This window comes from Bombina bombina, chromosome 7 (assembly GCF_027579735.1).
Source record: "Bombina bombina isolate aBomBom1 chromosome 7, aBomBom1.pri, whole genome shotgun sequence".
In the NCBI taxonomy this organism is placed as follows: Eukaryota; Metazoa; Chordata; class Amphibia; order Anura; family Bombinatoridae; genus Bombina; species Bombina bombina.
The window spans coordinates 47,656,789-47,672,011 of record NC_069505.1 but is presented as its reverse complement, the minus strand read 5'-3'; the positions used below and the strand labels follow the sequence as shown (position 1 = coordinate 47,672,011).

The window sequence follows — 15,223 nt, the reverse complement described above, 5'->3', positions numbered from 1 at the left end:
TCAAGAGACCAGAAATTCTCTTCTATGGTGGCTTTATCGGCCACACCTGTCCAGGGGGATGCCATTCAGCAGGCCAGACTGGACAATTGTAACAACAGACGTCAGCCTACTAGGTTGGGGCGCTGTCTGGAATTCTCTGAAGGCTCAGGGACTATGGAATCAGGAGGAGAGTCTCCTTCCAATAAACATTCTGGAATTGAGAGCAGTTCTCAATGCCCTTCTGGCTTGGCCCCAATTAACAACTCGGGGGTTCATCAGGTTTCAGTCGGACAACATCACGACTGTAGCTTACATCAACCATCAGGGAGGGACAAGAAGCTCCCTAGCAATGATGGAAGTATCAAAGATAATTCGCTGGGCAGAGTCTCACTCTTGCCACCTGTCAGCAATCCACATCCCGGGAGTGGAGAACTGGGAGGCGGATTTCTTGAGTCGCCAGACTTTTCATCCGGGGGAGTGGGAACTTCATCCGGAGGTCTTTGCCCAAATACTTCGACGTTGGGGCAAACCAGAGATAGATCTCATGGCGTCTCGCCAGAACGCCAAACTTCCTCACTACGGGTCCAGATCCAGGGATCCGGGAGCGGTTCTGATAGATGCTTTGACAGCACCTTGGAACTTCGGGATGGCTTATGTGTTTCCACCCTTCCCGCTGCTTCCTCGATTGATTGCCAAAATCAAACAGGAGAGAGCATCAGTGATTCTAATAGCGCCTGCATGGCCACGCAGGACTTGGTATGCAGATCTAGTGGACATGTCATCCTGTCCGCCTTGGTCTCTACCTCTAAGACAGGACCTTCTGATACAGGGTCCATTCAAACATCAAAATCTAACTTCTCTGAAGCTGACTGCTTGGAAATTGAACGCTTGATTTTATCAAAACGTGGTTTTTCTGAGTCGGTTATTGATACCCTGATACAGGCTAGGAAGCCTGTTACCAGAAGGATTTACCATAAAATATGGCGTAAATACCTATACTGGTGCGAATCCAAAGGTTACTCCTGGAGTAAGGTTAGGATCGCTAGGATATTGTCTTTTCTACAAGAAGGTTTAGAAAAGGGTTTATCAGCTAGTTCATTAAAGGGACAGATTTCAGCTCTGTCCATCTTGTTACACAGGCGTCTGTCAGAAAATCCAGACGTCCAGGCTTTTTGTCAGGCTTTAGTTAGGATCAAGCCTGTGTTTAAAGCTGTTGCTCCGCCATGGAGTTTAAACTTAGTTCTTAACGTTTTACAAGGTGTTCCGTTTGAACCCCTTCATTCCATTGATATAAAATTGTTATCTTGGAAAGTTCTGTTTTTAATGGCTATTTCCTCGGCTCGAAGAGTCTCTGAGTTATCAGCCTTACATTGTGATTCTCCTTATCTGATTTTTCACTCAGACAAGGTAGTTCTGCGTACTAAACCTGGGTTCTTACCTAAGGTAGTCACTAACAGGAATATCAATCAAGAGATTGTTGTTCCATCCTTGTGTCCAAATCCTTCTTCAAAGAAGGAACGTCTTCTACACAATCTGGATGTAGTTCGTGCCCTCAAGTTCTACTTGCAGGCAACTAAAGATTTTCGCCAAACTTCTTCCCTGTTTGTCGTTTATTCTGGACAGAGGAGAGGTCAAAAAGCTTCTGCTACCTCTCTCTCTTTTTGGCTTCGTAGCATAATACGTTTAGCCTATGAGACTGCTGGACAGCAGCCTCCTGAAAGAATTACAGCCCACTCCACTAGAGCTGTGGCTTCCACTTGGGCCTTTAAGAATGAGGCCTCTGTTGAACAGATTTGCAAGGCTGCAACTTGGTCTTCGCTTCATACTTTTTCCAAATTTTACAAATTTGACACTTTTGCTTCTTCGGAGGCTATTTTTGGGAGAAAGGTTCTTCAGGCAGTGGTTCCTTCTGTATAATGAGCCTGCCTATCCCTCCCGTCATCCGTGTACTTTTGCTTTGGTATTGGTATCCCAGAAGTAATGATGACCCGTGGACTGATCACACATAACAGAAGAAAACATAATTTATGCTTACCTGATAAATTCCTTTCTTCTGTTGTGTGATCAGTCCACGGCCCGCCCTGTTTTAAGGCAGGTAAATATTTTTTAAATTATACTCCAGTCACCACTTCACCCTTGGTTACTCCTTTCTCGTTGATTCTTGGTCGAATGACTGGGACTGACGTAGAGGGGAGGAGCTATATGCAGCTCTGCTGGGTGAATCCTCTTGCATTTCCTGTTGGGGAGGAGTTATATCCCAGAAGTAATGATGACCCGTGGACTGATCACACAACAGAAGAAAGGAATTTATCAGGTAAGCATAAATTATGTTTTTTATATTCACACTTTCTGGGTAACAAGATCCTACTGAGCATGTGCACAAGCTCACAGGGTATACGTATACTAGTCTGTGATTGGCTGATGTCTGTCACATGATACAGGGGGCCGGAAAATGGGAGAAAAAAATCAATTTGTCAGAAAAAAATCTACTGCTTATTTGAAATTCAGAGTAAACGTTAAATCATTGTCTCTTTATTATGCACTTCTACTGCGTTGAGTGCTCCTTTAACCCCTTAATGACCGGACCATTTTTCAATTTTCTTACCCTTAATGACAATGGCTATTTTTACATTTCTGCAGTGTTTGTGTTTAGCTGTAATTTCCCTCTTACTCATTTACTGTACCCACACATATTATATACCGTTTTTCTCGCCATTAAATGGACTTTCTAAGGATACCATTATTTTCATCATATCTTATAATTTCCTATAAAAAAAATATAAAATATGAGGAAAAAATTGAAAAAAACACACTTTTTCTAACTTTGACCCCCAAAATCTGTTACACATCTACAATCACCAAAAAACACCTATGCTAAATAGTTTCTAAATTTTGTCCTGAGTTTAGAAATACCCAATGTTTACATGTTCTTTACTTTTTTTGCAAGTTATAGGGCCATAAATACAAGTAGCACTTTGCTATTTCCAAACAACTTTTTTTCAAAATTAGCGCTAGTTACATTGGAACCCTGATATCTGTCAGGAATACCTGAATATCCCTTGACATGTATATATTTTTTTTTAGAAGACAACCCAAAGTATTGATCTAGGCCCATTTTGGTATATTTCATGCCACCATTTCACCGCCAAATGTCATCAAATAAAAAAAAAAGTTCACTTTTTCACAAATTTTGTCACAAACTTTAGGTTTCCCACTGAAATTATTTACAAACAGCTTCTGCAATTAAGGCACAAATGGTTGTAAATGCTTCTTTGGGATCCCCTTTGTTCAGAAATAGCAGACTTATATGGCTTTGGGGTTGCTTTTTGGTAAGTAGAAGGCCGCTAAATGCTGCTGCGCACCACACGTAAATTATGCCCAGCAGTTAAGGGGTTAAATTAGGTAGCTTGTAGGGAGCTTGCAGGGTTAATTTTAGCTTTAGGGTAGAGATCAGCCTCCCACCTGACACATCCCACCCCCTGATCCCTCCCAAACAGTTCTCTTCCCTCCCCCACCCCACAATTGTCCCCGCCATCTTAAGTACTGGCAGAAAGTCTGCCAGTACTAAATAAAAGGAGTTTTTCTTTTTTTTAATAAAAAAAAAAAAAATGTTTTAGCTGTGATGGACTCCTGCCTTAGCCCCAACCTCCATGATCCCCCCCCCCCCAGCTCTCTAACCCTCTCCCCTACCTAATTGCCGCCATCTTGGGTACTGGCAGCTGTCTGCCAGTACCCAATTTGCCCCCCAAAAAAGTGTTTTTTTTATTATCTTTTAATACCATTTTAATTTTTTCTGTAGTGTAGCAGCCCCCCACAATACCCCAACCCCCTCCCCCTCCCAGATCCTCATATATTTAATTTTTCCCCCCTCTTCCCACTCATTGGTGTCAGTGTGGGTAGGTAATCGCACGCATGCGCGCCCCCGCACGCTCCCGGCACCCGGCGTGCACATTGCACTAACAGGAGCCGGATGCCGGGTAGCGATGGGCCGCCCACCCGCCTCCCTGTTGCGCTCCCACCCACCAACGAACCGGCCGCATCGCTACCGGTGCAGAGAGGGCCACAGAGTGGCTCTCTCTGCATCGGATGCTTTCTAAAGGGTATTGCAGGATGCCTCAATACCGAGGCATCACTGCAATACCCTGAGAGCTGCTGGAAGCGATTGCGATCGCTTCCAGCACTCTCTTAGACAAGTGACGTACCAGGTACGTCCATTGTCACTAACTGCAAGTTTTTGCAGGACGTACCTGGTACGCCACTTGTCATTAAGGGGTTAAAGGGACAGTCAAGTCCCAAAAAAACTTTTATGATTCAGATAGGGCATGTAATTTTAAACAACTTTCCAATTTACTTTTATCACCAATTTTGCTTTGTTCTCTTGGTATTCTTAGTTGAAAGCTAAACCTAGGAGGTTCATATGCTAATTTCTTACACCTTGAAGGCCGTCTCTAATCTAAATGCATTTTGATAGTTTTTCACCACTAGAGGGCATTAGTTCATGTGTTTCATATAGATAACATTGAGCTCATGCACGTGAAACTACCATGGAGACAGCTCTGATTGGCTAAAATGCAAGTCTGTCAAAAGAACTGAAATAAGGGGGCAGTCTGCTGAGGCTTAGATACAAGGTCATTACAGAGGTAAAACGTGTATAATTATAACTGTGTTGGTTATGCAAAACTGGGGAATTGGTAATTAAGGGATTATCTATCTTCTTAAACAACAAAAATGCTGGTGTTGACTGTCCCTTTTAATGTTGCTGCTTTTTCCTGTGCAGGACAGATTTATTTGTGTTTGTTGCTTGTACACAATTGTCTGCAAGGCTTTTTATACTTTATTTTCCAGGCTGTTGAGCAAGTATTGTACCCTCTGCTTCCCACTTACTGGTCCGGTCTGCAGACCGTGCTTGATGACCATTCTATGTCTAATGCACAAGTCAAGGCTGACGGGCACAAGGTCTACGGTGCCATTCTGGTAAGTGTGCATCTCTCTCTGCACTTATACTAGAAAAAAAATACTATTAAAAACAGGGGCACTTTCATTCATCAAAGTTTACAAAGTAGCCGTTTTGATTAAAAACTTGCACAGCCAGAGCAGCTTCCTCCACAAGGAGATCCTCTCTTCACGCGTCATCAATGACTAATCCAGCTTTCTCCAATCACAGCTTTCCCCCAGGGTAGTCATTGTCTGAGGCCATGCCGTGATTGGAGGAAACTGGATTAGTCATTGATGACGTGTGAAGAGAGGATCTCCGGCTGGGGGAAGCTGCTCTGGCTGTGAAAAAAACAAAGGTAAGTTTTAAATCAAAACCGCTGCCTTCTAAACTTTGATGAATGAAAGTGCCCCTGTTTTTAATAGTATTTTAAAAAACGGACTTTCATTCATCAAAGTTTACCTTCAATTTAAAGGGACACTAAGCCCAAATTTATTCTTTCATGATTCAGATACAGCAGCAATTTTAAGCAACTTTTTAATTTACTTACTGTTATCAAATTTTATTCGTTCTCTGGCTATCTTTATTTGAAAAAGCAGGAATCTAAGCTATGGAGCCTGCACATTTTTGGTTCAGCACCCTATAGCGTTTGCTGATTAGTGACTACATTTAGCCACCAATCTGCAAGCTCTACCCAGGTCCTGAACCAAAAATGGGCCGGCTCGTAAGCTTACATTACGGTTTTTCAAATAAATATAGCAAGAGAACAAAGAAAAATTGATAACAGGAGTAAATTAGAAAGTTACTTAAAATTGGTGCACTATCTGAATTATGAAAGGGAAAAAAATGGGTTCAGTGTCCTTTTAAGTCACAGGAGGTCTAAAGAGTAAGGATTTGAGGAATGCTGTTTATGCGAATTTACATCATGTTTTTCTAATTCCCGGTAGGTGGCAGTGGAACGTCTCCTTAAGATGAAAGCTCGTCACTGTGACCCAACACCGAGTGTGGACACAACAGCGTCTGCCCACTGGCCTCCCCCCTCTGTCTCTCTTCTTGAGATGTATCGTGAGCTTTATTGCTTTTTTGGAGACAGCCTAGCTGTGCGCTTTGGAACTGGGGGAGCCCCATTTCACAAGGGGACCTTGCCACGTGAACCTCAGGAATCAAAGAAGGAAGCACCCGCTGAAGGAGCACGGAAGATGCCCCAGCTCACTGCCCATGGAGAAGAGGATATAAATGCTGGTAGGCAGCAACAGCGCCCCTCACCCGCCCCACTCACCCCTACCCCACGCTCTCGAGGAACTTCCCGCCAGGGGCAGAGGTCTCAGGGTGTAAGGGAGGCGTTCCAGAGGAGCAGGCTGACACCCCGCGGAGCACCTCGGTTTACTTTCCTGATTGGAGGAAGGCAAGCTGGCCGTGCAGGAGGAGGCCGCAAATTCCAGAGCGTTTTCCAGCTTCACACTGGGCCTCTAGCCACAGCCTCTCGCTACGCTCAAAAACTGCCAATGATTGGAAGAGTGGCGAGAGCGGGGCGCAAGGGGCCACAAGCCGAGCTGTCACTTTATCTTCCCTTGTGATGGTTCTCATGTTGGTAGAACGTTTTCCTGGCACTGTACACCCAAATTACAATCAGAGTGGCACTGCATACTACAGTGACTTTGTACAGACAAGCAGAACCACTTACAGCTTTCACTTGAGCTCTGGGTGATTCTATTGAAGGAGCAATTCAATCGACTTGGAGCCGTCATGGAACTGTTTTGACTCTTGGTGTCACACTGTCATAATTAAAGGGATACAAAAATCACCTTAATAATATAAAATGCTAGTTGTGCAAACCTTTTTTCTTCTCATTCTACAATATACTTTCAATAATTTTATCCTGATTTCTGTCATTTTAAGTTTGAGCATTGTGGGTTTTCCAGTTCTGAGAATTGGACGTGCAAACTGTCTTCACAAGCTTAAACCTGCTTAAAAATCTGTCCGTAATTGGCCTCAGCAGAGGTGATAAGATAAGCTACTGAGAAACAATGCAGTTTTTGTTAACATGACAGTGGCTAACCTTATCTACTCCAGTAACAAGTCCGAATTGTCTCCTCCAAATAAGACAAATGGTTGCAGCAAGCAAGGTGTTAATGTATTCAGAAAGTGTTGACATTTAACTGAAAGTGTTACGTTTATTAGAAGACTACAGAACAGTCCTGTATTGACAAGGTGGTTTATGTGCCTTTTAACGTTTCATGACTCAGTTTTGTACAATTTAAAAATTTACGAATATCAAATTTGCATTGGTTTCCTTTGAGGAAACTTGTCTCTTTCTTGAGAGCATACTGAGATAGACTGGTAAGCGTGCACGTCTTGAGCACTATATGGCAACTGTGTTTACAACAATGTTTGTAACCATGTTATATAGTGTATGCTTCTGAGACTACCTCAGTATGCTGTCAAGCAAACAAGCTAACTACATTTGATAATGGAAGTAATTGCTTTTTTTTCTATTTTACACTCTGAATCATATAAATTGTATTTATTTTTTCATGTCCTTTTATCTCGCAGCGAGTTAGTGCACAGGCAGCTGTATAATAGTAACTGTAATATCTGTATATAATTGTGACTTGTTTAGTGATGTATTTGTATAACAGAGGGTTTGGGGACTGTACAGACGGATTACTGAATACATTTTCAGAATGTATATAACATATATGCGCACTTTGACTCTTTACTGTGCAGCGCCTCACAATATTATTATCATTTATTCGTATAATGCCACAAAATTCTGTATCGCTGTATATGTTATATTGCTGCCACCTGTTTATAAAATACTAGACTGCAGGTTTAAGTAGCCGTCATAATCATCCTATATAATAAAAGGCCAAGTGTGTTTGTCCGAAGCTGTCATGCGCAGTAGAGACTGCACGCAAGGACAAACACACCTGGCCTTCCAACTGACCTGGTGGCATCTGGCATCAGCGTGTGGTGTAGTGGGCGTGGCCGGATGGGTGCAACATGGGCGTGGCCGGGCAGGTGTTATGTGGGCGGGGCCCGGGCATGGCGGCGGGGGCCGAGCGTGATGCGGGCGGGGCCGACTGCCGAGACAGAGAGCTTTAAAGAGGGGGATAGAGAGAGCAGAAGAGGGGGGGAGTGCACAAAATAGTGGGGGGAGAGAGAGAGCACAAAAGAGTGGGGGGAGAGAGAGAGCACAAAAGAGTGGGGGGGGAGAGAGAGCACAAAAGAGTGGGGGGAGAGAGAGCACAAAAGAGTGGGGGGAGAGAGAGCGCAAAAGAGTGGGGGGAGTGAGAGCGCAAAAGAGAGGGGGGAGAGAGAGCAAAAGAGAGGAGGGGACAGAGAGCAAAAGAGAGGAGGGGAGAGAGAGTAAAAGAGAGGAGGGGAGAGAGAGTACAAAGAGAGGGGGGGAGAGAGAGCACAAAGAGAGGGGGGGAGAGAGAGCACAAAGAGAGGGGGCAAAGAGCAAAAGAGAGGGGGGAGAGAGAGAGCAAAAGAGAGGGGGGGGGGAGAGAGAGAGCAAAAGAGAGGGGGGGGAGAGAGCAAGGGGTGGGACCGCTGTACTGCAAAAAATGGCCCGTGTACACGGGCTTTAGGACTAGTATTAAATATTTTGATAAGGGTCTGAGGAAGGAGCAGATTGCGCTTATCCTTCGAAATGCGTAAGGTGTGAGTGTACATTAACAGTACACTATTTTTTGCCGGAACTGACCATTAAATATCTTCCAAACGCCACGGATTTCAAACTGCAACCGGCCGGTGCAGTGTTATTTATATCTTCTTTTCGTCCACTATCGTGATTGAGGCTTTCACTTCGTCTCAATGTTAGGACCAGTCTACATTGGGGCACTTTGTAAGTGGTGACTGGCTAAGCAAAATATGGCCATATTGTGTGACTAAGATCCCAATTTTATTTAAAAAGAATAGTTGTCTCTTGATGTTTGCAGGCAATTTTTTGCACCAGATCAAAAAAATATGTTGTGCTTTTGAAAATGGATGTGCGCCGATACCTTTTTGTTTGTGTGCATGTATGTATGTGTGTATATGTGTGTGTGTGTGTGTGTGTATATATATATATATATATATATATACATACACACACACTATTGGTGATGGCCAAAATTATCTGGCTCTTAGCCGTTAAACAAATTGTGTCAACCCTTCCATACAGAACTACATACTTCCTCTCCCTACAGCCCAGGCCATGAACTTTTCTTCAGATTTTTAAACATAAAGTTCCAGTAGTAATTGTAAATTATATCAGATTTGATAAACTATGCAGCAGCCGGTAGAGTCAGTAAAATGCTTTGCTCTATTGGAAGAGGTATAAAGTTTGTCACTTAATAGTAGAGAAATCTTCTGACCATAAAATGTATAGTGCAAAGGGGAGAACTGAGAGGATATAATTTAAACCTTCATGTATAATATAGCTGGTCACAAGAAGCAACAAAGGGTCATGACCTCATGTTGTAGGGTAGCAGGTGCAGAAGTAACTTTGTATAGAAGGGGTGCCTAAATTATGTACTAGACTTCCAGTAGATGCACAAACGGCGAGGGAGTACAAGACTGCCTGTGTATATGCACTAAGTTACACTTCTTGTCTATGAGAGTCAAGCACAAATGGATTATAAATTGATATTATGGTTTACAACAGGGCTTGACAAATTCTTGGTTTACAGCTGATGGAAAGTTTCTTCTACCTCCTAACTTTTACTGTCTTGACTGATACATTTGTGAACCCTTTTTACAAACTAAAACTTATCTGCTTGTTAAATTGTTTTAAATCTATCCATGAAAAGGGTTAAATCCGTGCCTATAGTAATGTTTCTATTACAAAGTTATGCAGACCCACTGAGATGAACTTTTCTTTCTAATGACACGATGAGTCCACAGATCATCTAATTACTTTTGGGATATTCACCTCCTGCCCTGCAGGAGATGGCAAAGAGCACCACAGCAAATCTGTTAAATATCACCTCCCTTCACTCCAACCCCAGTCATTCTCTTTGCCTACGTTAGTGTTAGGATGTGGTAAAGTTAGGTGTCTGAAAGGATTCTTCAATCAAGAGTGTATTATTTTATTTGCAGTACTAGTATGTGCTGTTTTTAATCCAGGGTGTAGCTGTAGTCCATTTAAGTCTCTCCAGTAGAGCATTGGTGGCTTTTAAGCAAAGGGGACTTGTGGGACATAATTCTCACTGCGCCTCTCTCATATTTAAATAAAAGTTGCTGCCCTTATTATTATTTTCCACAGGTCAATGTGAGGGAATGGACCTCTCCAAACCTAGTGAGCTGCCTTGCTACAAGACAGATTAGGATTAGCTGCTTGGGAAAAAAACATGGCACTTTCCCTGACAGGGATATTTAATACATTACTCCTAGTTGTAAGGGGATTATGTATGGCAGTATGCAGGCACTGGGGACTTGAGGTGAACTTAGGCTCAATTTGGTGAAGTGTAGAGCTGTTTGAGGTTTTATTAAAAACGTTTTTTATTACTCAATCTGTATAATAAAGCCATTTTGTTTTTTGTTTTGTAAAAAAAATAAGGCAGTTTCGTTTTTCCATTGCATTTTAAAATTTAAAGGGACAGTCAAGTCCAAAAAAAACTTTCATGTTTTAACTAGGGCATGCAATTTTAAACAACTTCCCAATTTACTTTTATCACCAATTTTGCTTTGTTCTCTTGGTATTCTTAGTTGAAAGCTAAAACTAGGAGGTTCATATGCTAATTTCTTAGACCTTGAAGACTGCCTCTAATCTGAATACATTTTGACCACTAGAGAGCATTAGTTCACATGTTTCATATAGATAACATTGAGCTCATGCACGTAAAGTGACCTAGGACTGAGCACTGATTGGCTAAACTGTATGTCTGTCAAAAGAACTGAAACAAGGGGGCAGTTTGCAGAGGCTTTAGATAAAAGATAATCACAGAGGTAAAACGTGTATTATTAGAACTGTGTTGGTTATGCAAAATTGGGAAATGGGTAATAAAGGGATTATCTTTCTTTTTAAATAGAAAGTCTGGTGTTGACTGTCCCTTTAAAGAAACAGTAAAGTTTTTTTCTTTATTTAAATTGCTAATAATTTAATTCTGATAAGATGGACCAAGTCTCTGTTACAGATTACAGATGTCCTTTATGTTTGAATGCTAATATTGTACCACAATTCCTTTTTGTTCCTCGTGTTGAGAGAACATTAAATCTTAAGGATAGATTTTTTTTGAGCCTATATTGTCTAAGACGGATGCTGTCCAGAAGTCTTCTGACAATGTGCAAAATATACCTCAGGTGTCCCAAATTTTAGTACCCATTAATCCAGTGCCCTGCGCTTCCCCTGAAGCTCCGGCTGGGGTCTCCCTGCAAGACATTGCTTTCCTCATGTCTTCTGCAGTTTCTGATGCGTTGTCTGCTTTTCCCATGCTACTGGGAAAGCGCAAGAGGAAGTCTAAAGATTCAGTGTGTAAGGTATCTGACTCGGTCGTGGCTATTCCGAATGTTTCCTCTCTTAAGTCTGATGAGGAAGATTTTTCGGAAGCATCTGCGGGTGAAATCTCAGATTCTGACAGTGTAATTCCTTCCTCTGATGGTGAAGTTGTATCCTTCAGGTTTAAGCTGGAACACCTCCATTTACTACTCAAGGAGGTTTTAGCTACTCTGGAGGACTCTGACTCTACTGTCATTGTCAACCCTAAAAAGTCTAGTAAACTTAACAAGTATTATGATGTACCTTCCATGCTGGAATGTTTTCCTGTTCCAAATCGGGCTACAGAAATTATTGTTAAGGAATGGGAGAAGCCGGATATTCCTTTTTCTCTTTCTCCTATCTTTAAAAAGATGTTTCCCATCAAAGAGTCTTGGCAAACGGTCCCCAAGGTGGAAGGGGCAATTTCCACTTTAGCTAAGAGAACTACTATTTCCATAGAGGATAGTTGTTCTTTTAAGGACCCTATGGATACGAAACTGGAGAGTATTCTTAAGAAAATTTATGTTCACCAGGGTTTACAATGTCAACCTGCGGTGTGTATTGCTACCGTTTCTAGCGCGGCGGCATACTGGTTTGATGCGTTGTCTGATTGCTTTCACACAGACATTCCCTTTGAAGAGATCCAGGACAGGATCAGGGCTCTTAAATTGGCCAATTCTTTCATTTCTGATGCTTCCTTTCAAGTTATCAAGTTGGGAGCAAAGATTTCTAGTTTTGCCATTCTGGCTTGAAGAGCTTTATGGCTGAAATCTTGGTCTGCAGATGTGTCTTCTAAGTCTAAGCTTTTGTCTATTCCTTGCAAGGGTAAGACCTTGTTTGGCCCAGCTTTGGCTGAGATTATTTCTGACATTACAGGAGGAAAGGGTCATTCCTTCCTCAGGACAAGAAATCTAAACAGAAGGGACGTCAGAGTAATTTTCGTTCCTTTCGAAACTTCAAGGGTAAACCTTCCTCTCCCTCTACAGGATCAGTCTAAACCTTCCTGGAGACCCAACCAATATTGGAATAAGGGAAAACATTCCAAGAAGCCTACTAATGATTCAAGGTCAGCATGAAGGGTCTGCCCCAATCTGAGACCGGATCTTGTGGGGGGGAGACTTCCCCTTTTCGCTCAGGCTTGGGTTCGGGATGTTCAGGATCCTTGGGCGATAGACATTGTGGCCCAGGGATACAAACTAGAATTCAAGACTTTTCCCCCCTGGGGCAGATTTCTCTCAAGATTATCTGCCGACCAGATAAAAAGAGAGGCGTTCTTACACTGTGTTCGGCATCTATTCGAAATGGGAGTAATAATTTCTGTTCCAGTACAGGAGCAGGGTCTGGGATTTTACTCCAATATGTGGTTCCAAAGAAAGAAGGAACCTTCAGACCAATCTTGGATCTCAAAAGTCTAAACAAATTCCTCAGAGTACCGTCTTTCAAAATGGAAACTATTCGTTCCACTCTTCCCTTAGTTCAAGAGGGTCAATTTATGATAACAGTGGATTTATAGAATGCGTACCTTCATGTTCCCATCCACAGGGATCATCACAAGTTTCTGAGATTTTCTTTTCTCCACACAAACACTTTTAGTTTGTGGCTCTTCCTTTTGGACTAGCTACAACTCCCAGAGTATTTTCAAAGATTCTGGGATCTCTGTTGGCTGTGCTCCGGTTACAGGGTATTGCAATGGCGCCTTATCTAGATGACATTCTGGTTCAGGCCCAGTCTTTTCATCTAGCGAAATACCACACGGAGATGCTTGTATCCTTCCTGCGCTCTCACGGTTGGAGGGTGAATCTGGAAAAGAGTTCCTTAATTCCTTCTACAAGGGTAGTGTCTTTTTGGGAACCATAATAGACTCCGTTTTGATGAAAATATTTCTGATGGAGGTCAAAAAATCCATGATTTTCAAATCTTGTCTGTCTCTTCAGTCCTCTTGTCATCCATCAGTAGCTCAATGTATGGAGGTAATCGGTCTCATGGTGGCTGCTATGGATCTTATTCCTTTTGCTCGTTTCCATCTCAGGCCTTTGCAGTTATGCATGCTCAGACAATGGAACGGGGATTGCGCAGATCTGTCTCCGCAAATTCATTTGGATCAGATGACAAGAGATTCTCTTCCTTGGTGGTTGTCTCAGGATCATCTCTCCCAGGGGACCTGTTTTCGCAGACCTACCTGGGTGATAGTGACTACGGACGCCAGCCTGGCAGGTTGGGAAGCAGTCTGGGGCCTTCTAAGAGCTCAGGGGACATGGACTCGGGAAGAATCAGTTCTCCCCATAAACATTCTAGAGCAAAGAGTAATCTTCAATGCTCTTCTGGCCTGGCCTCGGTTATCTTCTGCCCGGTTTATCAGATTTCAGTCGGACAACATAAACTCAGTGGCTTACATCAAACATCAGGCTGTTCTGATAGATGCTCTGGCAGTTCTTTGGAATTTCAACCTTGCATACCTATTTCCTCTGTTCGCTCTCCTTCCTCGAGTCACTGCTCGGATCAAGCAAGAGAGGGCGTCGGTGATTCTCATTGCTCCGGCGTGGCCTCGCAGGATTTGGTATGCAGACCTAGTAGATATGTCATCTTTACCTCCTTGGAAACTTCCTCTAAGAAAGGACCTTCTTCTTCAAGGGCCCTTCCTTCATCCAAATCTAGTTTCTCTGAAGCTGACTGCTTGGAGATTGAACATTTAATTTTATCTAAGCGTGGTTTTTCAGATCAGGTCATTGAGACTATGATTCGCAATCCTGTTACCAGGAAAATTTACCATAAGATTTGGCGTAAAAATACTGTATTGGTGCGATTCCAAAGGCTACTCCTTGGAGTAGAGTTCGGATTCCTAGAATTTTATCTTTTCTCTAAGAGGGTTTGGAGAAAGGGGTTATCGGCAAGCTCTTTGAAGGGTTAAATTTCTGCCTTATCTATTTTGTTACATAAATGTCTGGCAGAGGTACCAGACGTTCAATCGTTCTGTCAGGCCTTGGTCAGAATCAGGCCTGTGTTCAAACCTGTTACTCCTCCCTGGAGTCTTAATCTTGTTCTTAAGGTTCTTCAGCAGGCTCCGTTTGAGCCTATGCATTCTTTAGATATTAAGTTGTTATCTTGGAAGGTTTTGCTTCTTGTTGATATTTCTTCTGCGCGTAGAGTCTCAGAGCTCTCGGCTTTACAGTATGAGTCTCCGTACCTTATTTTTTCATTCAGATAAGGTTTTTTACGTACTGAATTAGGTTTTCTTCCTAACGTGGTTTCAGATAGGAACATTAATCAGGAGATTGTTGTTCCTTCTTTATGTTCTAATCCTTTCATAAAGAACGTCTTCTGCACAACCTAGATGTGGTTTATGCTTCAAGTTCTATTTACAGGCGTCTAAAGATTTTCGTCAGTTTTCTGCTCTGTTTGTAGTTTTCTCTGGGAAAACGTAAGGGGCAGAAAGCTACGGCTACTTCTCTTTCTTTGTGGCTAAAGAGTATAATTTGCTTTGCCTATGAGACTGCTGGACAGCAGCCTCCTAAGAAAGTTATGGTTCATTCTACGAGGGCTGTTTCCTCTTCCTGGGCATTCAAAAATGAAGCTACTGTAGAACAGATGTGCAAGGCTGCAACTTGGTCCTCTCTACATATTTTTTCAAAATTCTATAAGTTTGATACTTTTGCCTCAGCTGAGGCTTCCTTTGGGAGAAAGGTTCTTCAAGCAGTGGTGCCTTCTGTTTAGGTTCCCTGTCTTGTCCCTCCCTTATCATCTGTGTTCTCTATCTTGGGTATTGATTCTCAAAAGTAATTAGTTGATCTGTGGACTCACTGTGTCATTAGAAAGAAAACTAAATGTATGCTTACCTGATAAATGTA

The 15,223-nt window shown here is 42.5% G+C and overlaps 1 protein-coding gene across 4 annotated transcripts in view; it reads left to right on the top strand.

Annotated features, from left to right (window-relative positions):
- TAF6L (TATA-box binding protein associated factor 6 like) overlaps nucleotides 1-7,608 on the top strand; it is a 96,313-nt gene extending 88,705 nt beyond the window's left edge. For all 4 annotated transcript variants that reach the window (XM_053720074.1, XM_053720076.1, XM_053720073.1 and 1 more), the window contains 2 exons: nucleotides 4,825-4,953; nucleotides 5,860-7,608. In XM_053720074.1, the coding sequence (XP_053576049.1) occupies nucleotides 4,825-4,953; nucleotides 5,860-6,489 (759 nt within the window). In that variant the 3' untranslated portion in view covers nucleotides 6,490-7,608. The remainder of the gene's footprint in view (nucleotides 1-4,824; nucleotides 4,954-5,859) is intronic.
- Nucleotides 7,609-15,223: the final 7,615 nt, after the last annotated feature.